At 41.9% G+C, this 19,016-nt stretch overlaps 1 protein-coding gene across 1 annotated transcript in view; it reads left to right on the top strand.

Moving 5' to 3' along the window:
- The window catches only part of itgbl1 (integrin, beta-like 1), a 59,872-nt gene that overhangs the window by 27,963 nt on the left and 12,893 nt on the right, over positions 1–19,016 (top strand). The window contains exons 6-8 of the mRNA XM_069663320.1: positions 5,194–5,334; positions 6,680–6,826; positions 16,945–17,061. Of these exons, the coding sequence (XP_069519421.1) occupies positions 5,194–5,334; positions 6,680–6,826; positions 16,945–17,061 (405 nt within the window). The remainder of the gene's footprint in view (positions 1–5,193; positions 5,335–6,679; positions 6,827–16,944; positions 17,062–19,016) is intronic.

Below are 19,016 nucleotides of genomic sequence, written 5' to 3'. Positions count from 1 at the left end.
ATGGTGTTTCTAACAGCCCTTACAGAAGAGTGGAAGTTCTATGATTTAATGTTTGTCCCTACAGCTCAAAACCCATTACAATCCACCTCGCGTCTCTAAATCAGACTCTATGCATTACATTAACGCACACTGGACTTTTACATCAGCTGTGTCCCAATTCAGGGGGCTGCAGGAGGCGGTCTACAGAGGATGCTCCATTCATAGCCTGCATACACCATTAAAGCTGAACTGAAGTGAGACGGTCTAGTCTACCCTTGCGTCACCAAACGCGGCTCTTCTCATGTAGCAACAGATAGCTAGCAGGCTAACTAGCTAGCATAACTAACGTCACGTCACTTAACCTATTATTTTAAAGTCGAGCTGAAACGGCATTTTAAGAGTATCTAGCTTCCGTATCGTGACGTATTTCCGAGTGAAACAGGACGTGCAGGCGGGACAGAACATTGGAGGGATTTGATTTGATCGTTGAGAAGTGGGCGTAGACAGACGTTCTCCACAGCGCAGTAGCTAGCTAACTGACCGAGCGTTCTTAGTGCTCTGCGGCTAAATGTTGCAGATTGATTGGTTGAAATTGTGTGGTGCTAACTTACGTAAGCACACGTGAAATTTAGTTTTACCAGAAGAAAAAATGATTGAATTTTGATTTAAGAATACGAAGAAATTGATTTTCTGTATTTTTTTTGGCCTATATTGTCAAATAGATGCACAATATTACCGGGGGTTGTCCACGGAGCCCACGGATTGAGACTCAGCTAATGTCTGTTCACATTGCAGTATTTTTATACTATACTATACTTTATACTGTAAATGTTTTGCACTCATCAATATCCTGCACATACCTGCACATCTGTACAGTTTTTATTTACACCTGCTGTACATATTTTGTAATATATGTATTGTTTTTTAAATATTTATTCTTATCGCCTATTTTCATCGTATTCTTTTCCATCCATGACAGCAGCAGTGCTACTGTCTAATAGCCTGTACTTGTTTTTATTCTAGTTGTGTCCATTGTTCTGCACAACCAAAACACCAAGACAAATTCCTTGTATGTGTTAACCTACTTGGCAATAAACCCCGCTTCTGATTCTGACGTCTATATAGATTCTGCATTAAATCACAGAATCTGTCAATAGAGAATTGCATGTGTAGACGCGGGACCAGATCGTGGTATCGTTCGTGTTCTGGTTTCTGTTTGTAGTGTGTTTGTAGTGCAGCAGTATTGACCAATTTCATATCAGTAGGCTTTGGTTGCATGCTGGAAAAACAGCTTGTATGGAGAGCAAAAGGGGCGGAACGTCACCCGTCGCAATGCCATCGATGCAAGCAATGCAAAGCATGCAAGTTCAGCAAAGCAAGCCGCTCTTAGACGTCGTATCTCACCTCCAATCTTGCTTTCCAAGTTGCTTATCGGACTGTAAACAATGCAGCGTAGGGAAAAGGAAGTCTTGGTCAGAAGTCCTTTATCGCATTTGTTGGCTACACCGAAAGCCCTGAAAAGTCTCCAGGAGACTACATCGTCGTCAGACAATAGCAGATTGGTTCCAGTGTTGCTATCCACCTCGTAATACTGGAAGTTTTAGCTGAATTGTCTTGATAAAAAAAACAGAAAACGAACATTATAAATGGTGTCAGACTCATTTCCTATCTGTCAATAACAGGAGGAAAAGACACTGACCCAGAAACAGTGATGTTAAGGCTGCCAGCATGAATGACAAGAGGACCCCAGTTCCATGTGTCGTCACAGATGAAAAGAGTCACCCTCTGTATTCACCTCTAAAACTGCAAATGTGGAAAAGTTGGAGATAAAAGGATGAAAAACTCCAAAAGCAGAGAATAGTCTGGTTTAAGAAATCCTCATGTAAATTCCTCTGAAAGTCATCGGAGCTTGTCGGACAGGCCGTCAGAGAAACAGCTCTGCTAACCCAGCTCAAGTGATCCTGAGGGATTTCAGCAAAGCTCTCTGAAATTAATTATAGTGGACCGGCTGAGGGCCGGCTAAGTGGTAGGGCTAAATGGTAGGCTACATGCAGCCGGCCCCATGATTTATGGTTAAGTGCACAGCTGACACAGCATGAACATCCGTCCACTGTGTTCATGGTGTACTATCCCATTGTACTCGTCCTTTTGTATTGAAAAGGGCAACAAAGGTCTGACACTCCCGAGGGCTGACAGATAAAAGAACAAAGGAGATGTGACTGCAATTAAAAAGGAGTCTGGTTTTATTTTAAACTCAAACTCAAGGTATTTTTTCCTGCTTGCGACATCAGCTTGATACTTTTTTCCACTTCTTTCAAGCGTATCGTCTATCATCATTTTAAATGTCATTGATTCCTTATTGAGTCTAAAATATGCTGTTTTTATAGCTTTGATTCAGTTTTATTCGTGTTTCTTTTGAGCAAAGTCTTAACTGTTTTATAAGAGAAATAAGCATGAAAAAGTATGGCTGTAATAGATTATATTTTACTTGAGTTAACTGATGCAGTTGAAAGAATTCAACACACCTGTACCCTTGAGGAGGGATGGGTATCAAATACCAGTATTTTTTGGTATCCCAAAGTTTTGTTCTCTTTGCCGGAAATTGCAGGAGCAAACTTCCCAGATATCCAGACAGTGTCGCATGTGTGACGTCCACGGTTGGCTCCGGTTGTAACTCTTGATTTTCCTCGCTGATGGTCGCTTTCCTTTTCAGACTGTTTGCTTCATCTGAGCGTCGAATTTGTTTCTTTTTCTTTGGATTTTCACTTATTTTTGAAGTTGTATCTGTAGTCATCCATCTTTTCTTTGTTTGTTCAGCCATAGTAGATTACTGTTTACTCGCAACACTTGCAGAGACCGGAAAAGCAGCCGCTTAGCTCCGCCTACCCTCTCTGGCAGACCAACAACTGCTGGGTGATGGAAAAAGCGTCACTAGCTGGGCGCTTCTTGTGATTTTTACCACTAAAGTCGCCACAGACACCCAGTCTGTAATTCTGCAAATGCAAAGGCTTTCATCAGTGGGCCATAGGCTCAATCACCATTGTGTTACCTCATTCAGCGATCGATAGAGACTTAACAGACATTTATTTAAATGAAAATCTTCCAGATTATTACTTAAATGTTGTTTTATTTCAATCGTTTCATTCCTACATAGCTGGCATCCGACCCGTAGCGATGACCAAGCAGCCGTCGTCAGGCCATAGATAGACTTAGACTTTATTCTTTATTTCAGACCCTGGGGGATCCATATAACTAAACACAAAAAACAAACACACACACATAAAAGAAAAAAAAAAAATACAAAGCCTTCCACAATGTTCAATGTCTAACATACAGACATGTTCGCCAATGGTTCCACAGTCTGGAAGAAAATCTGACAGAACTGCGTACAGGGTTAGCCAGAACAGCGATTAAGTCGTTTTCTGACTCAGATGCCCTACACCTAAATCCATACATCAGGTTACGTAAAACAGCAGAGCAGGTAGGTACCCCGACTCTGACAAACATATGGCTTGCACTGGAGCTTCTTGAAGCGACACCACAGGTAGGCAGTATACAAAGGTGTACAATACGCTCTGAAGAGTGAGACCTTCACAGATACAGAGCACATGCTAAACTTACGACACAGCATGTTCGCTTGAGCATACAGCTTCTGACGCTGCCTATAGATATCCTTGTCATCAGACAGGTCATTTGCGATAATATGGCCCACATATGTAATCTCACTGCATACATACATTTAATGTTAATGGTAACTGTCTGAGCCCTTAACCCCAGTTACTACCCTACTTCTAGAGGCACATTATTAGACACCCCAATAAAGACATGTCTCTATTTGTTATTGTCAGTGTATCGACTGCTCCATACACCGTGAATCCTGTCTCCCAGTTTGCTTAAACACACCAACGTATTCAAGCATCTTTTCATTATTCCCCCTTTAAATATTCCACAATTCGGAGAAGTCAGACAATATGGCGCTGATTATAATGGCAACAGCTCTCTATTCCCATCCCTATATGTTCCCTATGTACCCATTATGCGCTGAATTAATCCTCCTCGTAAGCAAGATAATTCCTGCTGATTATCAGGAGATGGATCGAGGTAGATGATTACATGAAGAGGCTCGATTTGATTTCATCACCCTGCATAGACGTAGAGATATAAAGTGTTTGTGTATGAATATTAAATATATTCTCCTCTCTCTCCTTCACGTTGCTCAACAGTCACCTTTATCTCCCGCTCTGCTCCCACTGTGACATGAATGAGTGAATGATTTGACTGACAATACGCACCAGATTATTCTGTTTCATTCCAACAAACTGTCGACCCCCTCCTTCTGTTAGGTTCACCTAGCCTCCTCGGTTGAGCTAATAATAAACTAACTGGCGTGCTGTCAAAATGAAAACAGCCATATGATGCTGGGGGCTAAATATGTGCATTTTTATATGATTTCTTGATCACAGCTGAATTGAAATGGAGATAATATGCTTGCATGAGACACACAATGAGAAAATGTCCTCCTTTTTCAAGTGAAAAGGATGCTAATTTTTACCTGTTAAAGACTAGATGCTAATGAAGCTCTGGTTTTATAGATTTTACGGGCTTTTATGAATGATTTTTAAACCGTAGCTAGTACAGGTGCTTTAATCTGCTCTGGTAAAGCTGGGCAGCGACATTAGTGGCAGACATTAAAGTGCATGGCTCTATAAATCCACAGCGCCGGGGTTATGAGGTGGTGAGCGAGACCGAACCCCGGGCCAGGTTTCAGACACGCTTCAGCCACAGCCCACAGGCTTGCCAGCTGGCCCGGCTCCCCCGGGGTTCCCCTGTGCTCTGTCACTGCTGATAAGAGAAAATGGGATTTCCACTGGCTGCGGCTCAGCTGATGCCCTGCCTAAGATGTAAAACAAATGAGAAAAAAAGAGACAGATACATAGATAAAGGAAGAAAAATGAGACAGAAGGAGGATGAGTATTCATCCTGGTGGCGGCAGACTCTGTTAAAGTAGGAAAATACATCCTCACAACCCCACCCACGCCTGTGCGAGAAAATTGCCCCCCTGTTTATCACATTTCAGAAAAGAAGTCGTATTTTGCATTGTGTCCTTTTTGTCGGCAATTTCCTGCTCAAATTGTGGAAAAAATACTTGTGATGGAGAGGTTATATAATATGAATGTGCTGTATGTTCTGTGTGTTTGCATTCACTGCTGTCAGGGACCTGTGTGTGTGGGGAGTGTACCTGCCATGATGTGGATCCCTCCGGCGACTGGGGCGACATTCATGGAGATACATGCGAGTGTGACGAGAGGAACTGTCATGCAACCTACGACCGATACACGGATGATTTCTGCTCAGGTGAGCACGTGATTTAGGATTTGAAAAAACACAATCAAATACCTGTGGGAAATACATGAACAAGAATAACAAGTATTTTTTCACTAGTCATTGTAAGAGTTATAGATTTTTAGAAATCTGCTCACTCAAGTTGTTGCTGAGAGTTAGAGAAGAAGATTGATACCACACTCATGTATGTGCTCTAAAAATGCAGCCGGCATAATTAGCCAGAAGCCACTTAGCTTAGCATAAAGACTCGAAACAGGTTGAAAAGCTAGCCTGGGTTTGTGTTAATCTCAGTGAAATACTTTAACAGAAATAATGAGTCCTCTTTCTAAATATGTAGCTGGCATTTGGAGCCAGAATCAGTTAGCTTAACTTAGCTTAGCATAAAGACTAGATACAGGGTTCTTTTGGTGGTGGATTTTGTTACCTTTCGACCGACTCAGGCAAGCTTTTTTCTTCCTGTTTATAGTCTTTACATTAAGCTAAGTTAAACTAAGATAAGCTAAGCTGAGCTGAGCTAAGCTAACTAGCTGCTACATATTTAGCTGCTGTATATACGTGAGAGTGGTATCAATCTTTTCATCTAAATATCTAAAAGAAAGCAGAGCAATATTGCAATATTTCATTTCAAGGAAAGTGGCTCACACAATGTTCAACTATTGATGTGTTATATTGCCATTTATTGATCTTTGAAAAACTGAACTTACTCCTTGCACTGAGCAAAAACCAACAGCAGCCCCACGTCTGAGTCTAACTCCCTGGTGCTGCCTCACAGCAATAAAAGTGAACTTTCCATATAACTTCACAATAAAGCAGGGAGGGTCGGGAATGACCTTTTCACTGTTTCTCTAAAGAATTAATGACCTAAATATGATGGATGCTAACAATGTGCCTTATGTTCATTAAAACAATGATTTATGTTCCAGTAGCGTTCTAGCATATCAACAGTTAGCAGTTCTTTTGCACATATCTTCTAGTACAGTTCACTATTGAGAGAATACACACCCAGTTTACATTAAATATCAACATTTTCCATTAGTTTCATAATCTCTGTGTTCCCATGACTAAACCAGGTACAATCAATGCTGGTCGTCGAGCAGCTTAGAAGCCAGAAAGTAAAAGTCTGTTTAGCAACCACTCTAAGAACCCTGAATTCACCCTCATCTCCTCATCACTAGCATGTCCTGCCTTACGTTTATTTTACTATCTCCCTTCCTCTCTGTCTCTTATTTCTTCTCCAAGCCATCCAACTCTCCACCTTTCTCCACCTCACTGGATACTACTACTTCCTTCCCTCTCAGTCTGCTTGATCTGAATCTTCCTCCACTTTGTTTCACCTCGTCTCCTTTCCCCTCGGCAGGTCAGGGCCAGTGTAATTGTGGCAGGTGTGACTGCAAGGACGGATGGGCCGGGAAGAAGTGTGAGCATCCTCTGTCCTGCTCCCTGTCTCCGGAGAACAGTCTGAAGAAGTGTCGCGGAACGTCCAATTTGCCCTGCTTCGGACGAGGTACCTGCTCTTCCCATCCACCTCTTGTTGCCATGGTTACCGCAGCAGGCCCGCACTCTGTCCTCACCTCTTGGTGTAAAAAACGGCCATTTCCAGCCTTCCACATCTCTTAATCCGTCCTTAAGAGGGCTGTAAAGACACCAGGGTGCCCGGCAATCAAATCAGATAGGATCTTTAAACAAGCTCTGCACTGAAAAGCAGCCATGCAGTTCTTTTATTGTGTTATACATATATTCATGGATGAATATGGGGGTTTACTGCATGTAATTTGTGTTTTTTTTCCTTCTGTTACGCGCACTTGTGCTCATTCAAACGTGTATATCCGTGAGTTTATGTGCCCGTGTGAGATTAAGGGGCTCCGTTTGCCTGCAACAATGTAAGCCACGGCTGGAACAGCTCTCTCAATAGAACAAGCAGTGGGTCGATGTGTCTAGATTTATTACAGCGCACTGTACGCTTCATTAGTGGCCCTTCTGGACAGGAGAAGTTTGTTTTCTTGGCGTCTCCAAATATTAGGTCTGATACTAATAATGGAGTCAGATACTGAGGCAACACAGGAAACCAATACAGACAAAAACAAAAGTCCGGGTTGTGCTTCCATTGCATCCTGCTGATTTATGACAGTAAGGGGAAAGTAGTGGGGTAGATACATTATGAAAACAGTACTATAAATTTAAGAGATGGAAAACCAATAGCTATAGAGGGGGTGTGTGTTAATCTACAAAACAAACCTTCTTCTCAGCACCACAAAAACTGTTTTACTTTGAAAACTTCCTGATTGAAGAAGCAACAATCAAGTGTTGAGAAAGAAAATCCTTTTGTGTTATTTATTAAAGTTGTAATCTCGAAGACTTCAGTTTTGTTCTCTTTGGCGGCCCCCATGGCGATAAACGGTAATTGCAGGAGCACACTTCCCAGATATGCAGACAGTTTTGCATGTGTGACGTCAACGGTCGGCTCCGGTTGTAACTCTTGATTTTCCTGGCTGACAGTCGCTTTCCTTTTCAGACTGTTTGCTTCATCTGAGCGTCGAGTTTGTTCGTTTTTCTTTGGATTTTCACTTATTTTTGAAGTTGTATCTGTAGTCATCCATCTTTTCTTTTTGTTCAGCCATAGTAGATTACGGTTTACTCGCAACACTTGCAGAGACCAGAAAAGCAGCCGCTTAGCTCCGCCTACCCTCTCTGGCAGACCAACCACTGCTGGCTGATGGAAAACGCGTCCCTAACTGGGCGCCGCTTGTGAACCTCGCTATGGCCAAGACAAAAACGAAGAATTATCGGGACAAAAACACATAATATCGCAACAACATGGTTTTTTTCTGCTCTTAAAGGATCAAAAAGACACATGAAATCTTAGCAAAACAACCACAACCTTAATATTACACGTCCACTGGGGCCCAGGTAGTTTTTAAATAACCAGGGGGAAAACATACAGTCAAGCCATTTACTGTTCAGCTGCTACATCAGGTGACGCACATGCTATTAATTAAGATTACACTGAGCTACAACAATGCGGCCCAAAGCTACACAGCCAACGAAGGAGGAAACAAATTACTCACCTTTTGCAAAGCTGTGCTGATTAATCTTAACAGGCAGTGGATGTAAACGCCCACGGCCGCTTCTGCAACATACTGTGTTAAACTGGAACAGCAGAAAACATAATTGAGGGAGGTAAACGAACATTGTAAGGCAAGTAATAAAAACGAATGCCGTTTGAGGTCAGGTTTCAGGAGAGGTTTCTACATAGCTCTCTTAAAAGAGAAGACTGTATGAACGTTTAAGTTTCAGAAGAGACAGCAAGACAGCTATGCAAAGCCAAAGCCACGAGCAAAACACAGCCACAAGGAGCTACAGGCCCTTTAAACACTGAGCGTTCTGAGAGTGGAAAAGGCCGGGGAGATTTACTTCTGGTTCTCTTCCGCTTGAGAAAAACTACCGCTCCATATGCGATTGAGAAATCGACTTAAACCCTGGCACAATCAAGTTACAAATTTCACTGTGTAAATTGTAAAACTTAGCTACTGCTAAGCACACGATTAAATAAACTCAACCTATAAAGATAGGATTGGACTGACTTGATACAGAATATGGGTGAAACATCTGGTTAGCACAGTTAGTTAGCTAAGCTAGCATCAGTAAAAGGACCTTCATAGTCGAATAAATACTGTTCGATGAAGAACTTATATGCTTTCTCAAGTTTGGAGCTGTTAATGAGGACACCTCAGCGATTCTGTTGACCTCAGTCATTGTTATTTTCTAAAGGTTGTGGAGAAACTTAGAGAAAGTCATGTTTGCGTCTTTTACAGGGAGCCGAAGAGAACCGGAAGTAAATCTCCCCGGCCTTCGCCAACTTCCGCTCTCGGAACACTCAGCATGAAAAGGGCCTCTTGTTCATGTGGAGCAATTACCTGATGGTTAACTTAGATTTACATGGTGCCTGAACACGTGTTGATGTTGAACCTGCGTGTGTGAACAGGATATCCAATAAACCAATAAGTAAATAATCTGGCAAAGAAAGAAGGAAATATAGCTATGGCAGTTGAATCATTTCCTCTGGACCAAATGTCATAGGACGCTTTCAAAAATCTAGCTTTCTCCTTCCATTCCTTCAGAGTTGCTTTTCCCCAGTTTAATTCACCAATAGAATTGCTTGACACTGATAAGCGAAACATATATTATGATAATATATATCTCTGCCTGAGATGCTGTGCCAACATCAAGACCTTACAATGCGTGATGTTCAAGTTACCGCTGTTCTTAGACTGACTGACAACTTGCATTGTTCCAAGTCTTCATGCTCATTTATTAGTAAGATAAATTGTAGAGTAGATATGCAGTGCATAATTCCTCTGAGGTATCACTTGTACCTGTACTCTGCACTGATGCAGCAGCCTTAATCAATCAGCCCTACGCTACCGTATGGGCCATTGTTTCGTGTCCCGCACTTCAGGATTAGAGGACAATAGCAAAGGTACAGTAAAGCCCTCTGTAGTCGTATGGTCTCACAGTGATTGGACTTAACAATATAATCTGCAGTGGGCGATACAAGAAGAAGCACAACCTGCTCGGTCTCACAGGTTCGGTGGATTTATAAAGGGTTAATGTGAGGCATTGATTTCCTGTTTCATTTGACTGTGGGGGAAGTCTCCGGGGGAATCCACCGCCTTAAAGTCGCTGCTTTGTTCCAAATGAAAGGAAAGGATATGTGGACTGTAGCCTTATGTAAGTGATGTTAGTGGACAGAGACATCCCTCACATACAGATGGGAAAGTAGCTGATTAGATTGAGCACCTGAAACGCATAAGGCAGGACTACAACCTTGAGGACAACTGCAATTACAAGTCAACGTTACAAAACAATACCATACGATACGAAACACTATGGTACGATACGAAACAATACCATATGATACGAAACACTATGGTACGATACGAAACAATACCATACGATACGAAACACTATGGTACGATATGAAACAATATGATAGACGTTTCGATACAATACGTAACAATACAGTACGATAGGAAACAATACCATACAATACTATACGAAACACTATGATACAATACGATGCAAACAATATGGTACGGTACAAAACGAGGCTATAAGATTCGATACGTTACAAAACAATATGATGCGATACAGAACAATACTGTATGATATCATACGATACCATGCGGTACACTATGATACGAAACAATACGATGCGTTGGGATACAAAACAATACCATACAATATGAAACAATATAAGAGACGTTTCGATACAATATGTAACAATACAGTAAGATACGAAACAATATGATACCATACTATACGAAACACTATGATACAATACGATGCATACAATATGGTAGGATACAAAATGAGGCCTTTACGATTCGATACGTTATGAAACAATATGATACAATATAATAGGACAGGATACAAAACAATACTATACCATACAATATGGTACAGTATGTTACGAAACAATACAATAGGTTGTGATACAAAACGATACCATATGATACGAAACACTATGGTAAGGTATGAAACAATACAATGCGTTTACCATATGATACGAAAATATATGGTACGATACAAAACAATACCATACAATATGAAACAATACGATACAATATTCAAAACAATATGGTACAATGCTATACGATACAATATGATACGAAACAATGTGATACAAAACAATATATTATGAGAAAATTTGCCATGGACTCAAATGCTGCACACATTTAGCCGTCTTTACCAGTCCTGATGAACAAAGAATTGAAACAAAAAATGTAAACTGAGCAGCAGAAAATAATCAAATTACCCATATTGCACATTTTCAAATTGGCTTTTTGATCTTAATCAGTAGTTTAAATTTCAATTCAATAATCCATGATGTTATTTTTGTAAATAATGGTCCCATTTAGAGTCAAACAGGGCATGCAGCTAACTGTCAACAAGGTTAGAGACTTAACAATTAGTATCCACCCTGAAGTCCAAATATGGTCACTTCTGGTTCCAAAAAACACCCAATCAGCAACGGCCAAAATGCCTCAAAACATCCATTCATAAACAAATGGCTGATGTCACAGGGGTTAGGTCCCTTATTTTAATATAGTCCACAGATTCCCAGTCTTCTCCCCCTGCTCCTCTGTTATCATAAATGTCTGAACGCACTATTCACCAGCCCTGTTCAGACAGACAGAGGCGGTGAATGTGCGTCCATGCATACCTGAGTGTTTAGGATGCCGTGTGTGTACATGTGTTGTTTACTTACCTAATGGCTTTTTCCACTGGATGCCCTTTTGGCTTAGTGTTTGGAACTGGAAAAGGATTGGAAACAGATGTGAAGGAAAAGAGAAGGGACAGAGCGAGGGTCTGCGAGAACCACAATGAAGGCAGACAGGAAGCAGGGTGGGTGAGTGAGAGAGAGAGAGAGAGGAGAGGGAAAGAAACTGAAGGAGACAGACGTAGAGAATCACTTAGGCATGGATGAATGCGGCTGGTACAGATGGCAGCTTGAGCGGAAAAGCCTTGAAATTTGAAACAGCAGCTTCGGAGCTTTTCTTCCTGAGAGGTGGAGGCAAGACGCTGGTGGATAGCACATTCTTTGTACTGTGGTATTTCCTCAAGGAAACACCTGCTTTCAACATCTTTCTGCTGATTCTTGGGATTCCTATCTGTGCTTTCTGAAGCGTGGCCTGTAGTAGACATTAACTATGTGAGGGGTGGGTAATATTTAATGGCTCACACACACATTTTTGCATTACTGTACTCTAACATTTTAAGGGTTAGTCCAGCAATGTAATGTAACATTTAGAAAATATATGGACAGGAAACCGTTTCAAGAGTTGTCTAAGGAGGAGGCGGCTTTTGGAATTTGAAACTACAAGCTGCATCTACAGAGAAATATTCAACTGAAACTATGCACCATGTCCTATGTTATTGCTATGCTAGCTAATACAGCCGTCAAGCTAACGGTTATTTAAGCAATATCACATAAGAGGGAGTGATGTATTGAATATCATCACGGCTGTGATTCGGTCGTAGACACGAGGCCGCATGCTTTTGAACAAGCGGTTAATAGTAGTAAAACGTAATAATCAACAACAGATTATTTTTTGCTCCACCAACTCAACTCACAACTTAACTGAAACTGGACTGTTGTTGCCAAGCAACCCAAACATTCTCCTGCTCTCTGCGTCTACAGGTTACCACAAAGCAGCTGTTTTTCATATCATGTACATTTATCAGTTTGTTTTAATTTATCATCAACCAGTGAAATAAGAGTGATTCAGAGGAACCATCTTAATTAAAAGACAGATTCTACATAGTAGAATAGTGTACATAGTAAAATCTGTAGGCAGGAAGGATCTCTGGGAAGGCAAGTGTTCTGGTTTCCGTTTGAACTACGCTTGTAGTCCGAGTAATATTGACCAATCACGTATCAGCAGGCTGCGGCATATGCAAGAAAAACAGACTGTGAGGAGAGCGAAAGCAGGCGGACGTAAGCCGCCGTAATGCCATCCCGGCTCCCATCAGCGTCATCTGACGATGATTCCTATCTTACATCTTAGCTTCTTATTAATCTCTATAAACAGACATAACTTCAGCTAACAATCCGTTCTAGATCTAAAATTTAACTGGAGATGAATTCCTTTGACGCTCTGTCAATGAAGCCGTTCAGCGTTCAGATTTCCCGACTTCCTCGAATGCATCAAATTGATCCGACCTCCGTTATTTTGCCCCTGGGCCCAACCCCCAAAAAACCCAGAAGACATTACACTTTCTGGCATGTGAAGACTTTCCTAGACTAGTTGGTTGATTCTGATGTTTAAATAAAGGGAGGTGTAGCTTTAAGATCAACTGTTTGCTTACACTCTGTTGTCAATGATATCACATTAACCTTGCTGCATTAGCTTTAACCAGATCTTGTTCGATATCTGTGCTGACTCTGTAGCAATGGATGGTGTAAGTGCTGCTTGCCATGTGAATGGATTTCATCTAAATATCATTATCTTTATTATCATACAATTAATATACCTGATAATGACAATACACCAGTTTGTTAGGTGTTTCAATTTGGGCACTAATGGACTGCTTTCATTCACACCACAGGGTAGAACACCTCATGGAGCGGGCCGTCATTACACTAGATTTATTAAATGTGTTGTGTCAAGCTTTGGAGGTAACAAGTCTGCCAGAGTGGTTTGAAAACAGCCAAATGAATGTGTTAGTTGAATCCATCCATCCAAATCCAGGTTGAATCGCTTTTTGTTCTGCTGTGAATATCAGGAAATGTTTTGAGGTTTTTTTGTTGAGTCAAAGAGCTTTGTGTTTTTTTGTGGCACAAACAGGTGCAATGCAATAATTTTGTGTTTTAGTTTCGCAGCTCTGTGGTGAGAGGAGTGGTTGTGTTTATGCAGATTTTGTTCCTGATTTTGGCATAAAATGGGCGTGCATTTCCACCGGGTTCAGACCACTTCACTGGGAATGTGACACCTTTTACTCGGGAGTGTCTCGGCGGTAAATACTTCCTAAACCAAAAAATATATATTATTTTTGGGGAATTTTGCAGCTTTCCCTTTGATTGGAATATTTAAGATTGCATTCAATTGAACATACGAACACTATTTCTGCGTGTGGCATGGCGTTGCATTGCTTTGATGCATTTGAAGTCCCTAGGAAAAGAGCAGTTTTCCCTTGGGAGAAGCCGCTTTGACTCTGGCCCTTTAAGAAACCGTCTGCTGCCTTTAAAAGGAATGAGAGGAGCTCACTTGATTGACCATTATTCAAACCTGCCCGACCCCTCTCTGATGAAGTATTCACCCATTTACAGTGCATTCTTCCTGCTGTAGCCCCTCTCTAGCTTAAGCTGCTGAAACATCTGTGAACATGCTTTTCTTCTATGAAAGGTCACCTTCACCTGACCTGTGTTTATACATACATTTGTGACCATCTCTCTGAAAGTAGATCCAGAATGTGTCAGTCTGCTGTCTGCTGTTGCAAATCTGCCATTAAAGGTGTTGCTCACCTCAGACAGGATGGCAAATTGAACACCAACACACACCAGCGCAGAGGCACACACTGGTGTAGACGGCATGACGACCGGAGCGATAATCGATAAGGCACGGTGTTATGACATCACCGGTTGCTAGGGTAACTGAGTCCCCCGAGCAGATGGTGGTATGCTGTGTGTGAAGCAGGAGGAGAGGTTTCTAGAGGCAGAAAGTGTGTGTGTGTGTGTGTGTGTGGTCATAAAAACTGACAGTGACGTGACAGGGACAGCACATTAGATGACGCTGTCAGTCAAGTAGCGGTCTTTTATTGCCCCTAATTCCACCCGATGAGTCATCAGAAGATAAAGACAGGCGCATGAACATAATGGATATTTTTTAAGGTGTTATTTAGTGGCACTAAACACAAAATGTGCCCTGCAGGCTACAAACAGGGGAAACACTCAGAGTGAATAATGATTGTGCAAAAAGGAGATACCCCGCTCAATAACAAGAGAAGAAAAGAGAAAGAGAGGCGTTCAGTGTGCTGCGTTTTAACCATCTGTCTTCACTGAGCTGGGAAATTCCCTTTGTGCAATTATTTTTCATGGTGTGCAGCTCACCTGTTTGCGAGCCTTCTGGCTGTCTGTAGCGTCACTGGATGGGAACATTTCAAAATGTCCAAGTTTGTGTTATTCTCCTGTGAGAGCAAAGCAAAGAGCGCACAACACAGATGCATATTTCATGCTAGGCCTTCTGTCATGCAGGGTTAAGGTAGTAATATTTAAAGATGCACTTTGCATTCTTAGGCTGGGCTCAGACTAAAAGATTAACCCTTTCTGACAATCTGAGGAGAATTCTGCGTTCGGCCCTTGGTCGGGACCAAATATCGGCCCAGAATATCTTGTGTGTGGGGGGTTAACAATCCCTTCTTAAACAGTCTGAATGAGCTTCAGCCAATTAGCACCATCTTGATAAAATGTTTCGATGTTTCATATTTAAAATCAGAATAATTATGCGAGTCCTTTCCAAGCAGACTGCAATTTAATGAGAGAAAAGTCTACTAAGGGACGGAGTAGCTGACAATGTTTCGAACCAAAAGGTAAACATTCTAGCTTTGAAGCTAATGTCAGCTAGCATGCTACTGATTGAAAACAACCTCCAGTTCTTGCTGATCCAAGATCTCATTCAGACTTGTTTAGCATTCTGCTTTTGTTTTTCCTCACTGCAAAGCATTTCTCATTTCATTGTCCCGTGAGATTACACGACATCACTTGAGGCGAAACATGCTAACTCTCTTAATAGTATATTGTAGCAAGTGATAGCCCATTACTTTCAAGTCTTATAGTGAGTGTATGTTTGCGATTAAAGAGTGAAATATATATAAGTGCCTTCTTATGCTCGTGATGCAACCAGATATATAATTGAATTTAAAAACTCTCGTAGTCTGAACCCGACCTTAGTTAGAGCTCGATTACATTACTCTGCTCAGTAACATTAGCCACTTTTACACTGCCAGTTCAAGGGGGGATTATTACACCTCGTCTGCTATGTAAAACGCACAGAGGCTGAATGGTGGGGCGAAGGCGTTCCGCCTCTGAGCCGCCATCGGAGGTAGTAACGGAGGCCAAACATCGTCAGGTCAAAACAACGCTGTTTGTTTACACCTCGCGCACATTCTGCTCCTGCAACGCCGTGTAAAAACACACACTGGGGCGGCTTTACAGGCTTGGAAGAACACAGCAGGAAGAATGCATTGTAAATCAGTGAATGGGCGAGGGATCCGGCAGGTTTGAATAATGGTCAATCAAGTGAGCTCCTCTGATTCCTTTTAAAAGCAGCAGGCAGTTTCTTAAAGGGCCAGAGTCCAAGCGGCTTCTCCCAAGAGAAGACTGGTCTTTTCCGCGAGATTCTAAATGCATCCAAGCAATGCAACGCCACTTTTTACACACAAAGACACACAGAAGTGTTGCTCTTATGTGCAATTATATGCAGCTTAGTATGGCGCTGTGGCAGAATTGCACTGTAAAAAGGGCTACAGTTGCTCATGTATTAAAATTGTTAAAAGAAAAAAATGTTAAATCATAGCACATAAATTATTTGCAGCAAGAAGTTTGTACAGTATGTTTAACAAAAAAAAAGAAGCTCTCGTGCATGTGGCCCAATCTACACTCATGATGAACATAACTCTGAGTAACCTGCTCAGATGATCAATGAGCAGAGAAGCTGCACACCTCCGATGATAGTTCAGAATAGATGATGTTTTTCTAATGAGTTTCTGCATTAGCCAGCACGTACACTCGCTGAGTTCCCCTGTGGCCTCCTTCACTGGCAGCTCGCTGATTGAAGTGGTATCACAACATCTCGAGGTGTGTGTGTGTGTGTGTGTGTGTGTGTGTGAGTGTAAGAGTGTTTATTAGAGTGAGTGATTTACATAGAAGATTTCCCCGTGTGGCTGGAGGGGATGTTGTCAGGCAGAGTCTAGTTTAAATTCGTCACATCTACTGTAAGTATGTAAATGACTCCCTTGAAATACAGGCTGAATCAGAAAGTAAATATTACATGACACACTTCAGGGAAAGACATTATTTTACTGGATGTTTTTTAGATGATAACTCTGTTCCTGTTTCTGTAGGTCAGTGTCGGTGTGGACAGTGTACCTGCCACCCACCCGGGGACAACCGTGTTCATGGCAAAAACTGTGAGTGTGACGACCGTCAGTGTGAGGACATCAGTGGAGAGGTCTGTGGAGGTGAGAGCGCACGCACACACACGCCTGAACACACACATTCATTGACTCATTAAGAGCATTAAGGGCAAGAAACAGATGACGAACTGTACAAAGGAAAGAAGTGGGAGGCATCCTCGTGCAAAAAAACAACAGTACAAACATGTTTCAGGGGCACACACGAGTGGTTTAAGATTAGGAACAAACCTCACAGGTGAATCAGACTGCCTCTGGGTCTCTCTTGCACCTGACGTTGTAATATCACCTGCTCTATAATAGTCTTATATATTTCAATCAATTGCATATCAGCTTGACCCCCTCCCATCAAAGTCAAGGACCACTTTGCTGTAGAGGATGTTTTCTAACATCCAACTAGGGGTCAACCCATCTCCTCTTTTTTTGTGTCTGTATGTTGCTGCTCAATACGACTACTGACTCCCTCTGCAACGTTATGTTTATGTCGGCTGAATTCCAACAGCAGAAGTTGATAACTCAAAAAACCGAATCATAAAATGTGCGGCTAAGAGCGTTAACAAGAGCATGTTAATGCAGAAATGATGCTGAATGCAACTCGGAATCATTTAAAAAGTACGTCACATCGGTGCTCAGTGGCTAAATCGTGTGTCCCATGTTAAGAGGCTTCAGTCCTCGATGTAGCGGCCCTCCATTTCTACTCCCACCCTCGGCCCTTTACTGCGTCTCATCCCCACTCCCTCTTCCCCTGTTTCCAACTTTGTCCTCTCTTTCTAAACATAAATGGTCAAAAAAATTATGATAAAACAAAAGGACAGTAGATTTAAAGTGTTAATCTCAAATATCTCAGTTTTGTTCTGTTTGGCGGCACCTATGGTGATAAACTGTAACTGTGGGAGCACACTTCCCATATATCCAGACAGTGTTGCATGTGTGACGTCCACGGTTGGCTCCGGTTGTAACTCTTGATTTTCCTGGCTGACGGTCACTTTCCTTTTCAGACTGTTTGCTTCATCTGAGCGTCGAGTTTGTTTCTTTTTCTTTGGATTTTCACTTATTTTTGAAGTTGTATCTGTAGTCATCCATCTTTTCTTTGTTTGTTCAGCCATAGTAGATTACTGTTTACTCGCAACACTTGCAGAGACCGGAAAAGCAGCCGCTTAGCTCCGCCTACCCTCTCTGGCAGACCAACCACTGCTGGCTGATGGAAAACGTGTCACTAACTGGGCGCTGCTTGTGTTTTTTTCTGCAAAAGTCGCCACAGACACCCAGTCTTTAATACTGCTAATGCAAAGGCTTTCATCAGTGGGCCATAGGCTCAATCACCATTGTGTTACCTCATTCGGCGATAGATAGAGACTTAACAGACATTTATTTAAATGAAAATCTTTCAGATTATTACTTTAAGTAAAGAATATGAAAATTGTCTCGCATAAAGCCCGATGTGATGTGAAGCACAGCCTGTGTGAGACGAAACGTTAACTACAGTATTGTGACAATCATTTCAGCTGTGAGAAAGCTCAAATCACCGGGGATGTAATTCTGTTACCTGAGATGCTCACCAACAGTAAAGATTACACTTGAGGTTTGAATTCTGAGGCTGTTTTAAATCAATTCAGCATCTTTGGTATTCTTCCTGATTCCAGTGAGGATTGTGGTGAAGGCTGATGATTTGCTCCGGCTTCGACTCGAAAAAAAGCAGAAATTTAAATGACTATAACCATCCATTATCTATTATGTATATCGCTCATCCTGTTCAGGGTCGAGGCGGGGCTGGAGCCTATCTTAGCTGTCATTGGGCGAAAGGCGGGGTACACCCTGGACTGATCGCCAGCCAATCACAGGGCCGACTCACGGAGACAGACATGCTCACATTCACACCTACGGGAAATTTAGTCACCAGTGAACCTTACGAGCATGTCTTTGGACTGTGGGAGGAAGCCAGAGCACCTGGAGGGAACCCACATCGCAAACTCCACACAGAAAGGCCCACTTCGTCCAAACCG

Source organism: Semicossyphus pulcher, unplaced genomic scaffold (assembly GCF_022749685.1).
Source record: "Semicossyphus pulcher isolate SPU_LCO1_2020_fin unplaced genomic scaffold, fSemPul1.0.p SCAF_15, whole genome shotgun sequence".
NCBI lineage: Eukaryota > Metazoa > Chordata > Actinopteri > Labriformes > Labridae > Semicossyphus > Semicossyphus pulcher.
Note: the sequence above shows the minus strand (reverse complement) of the source record. Positions and strands in the feature narration are given on the sequence as shown.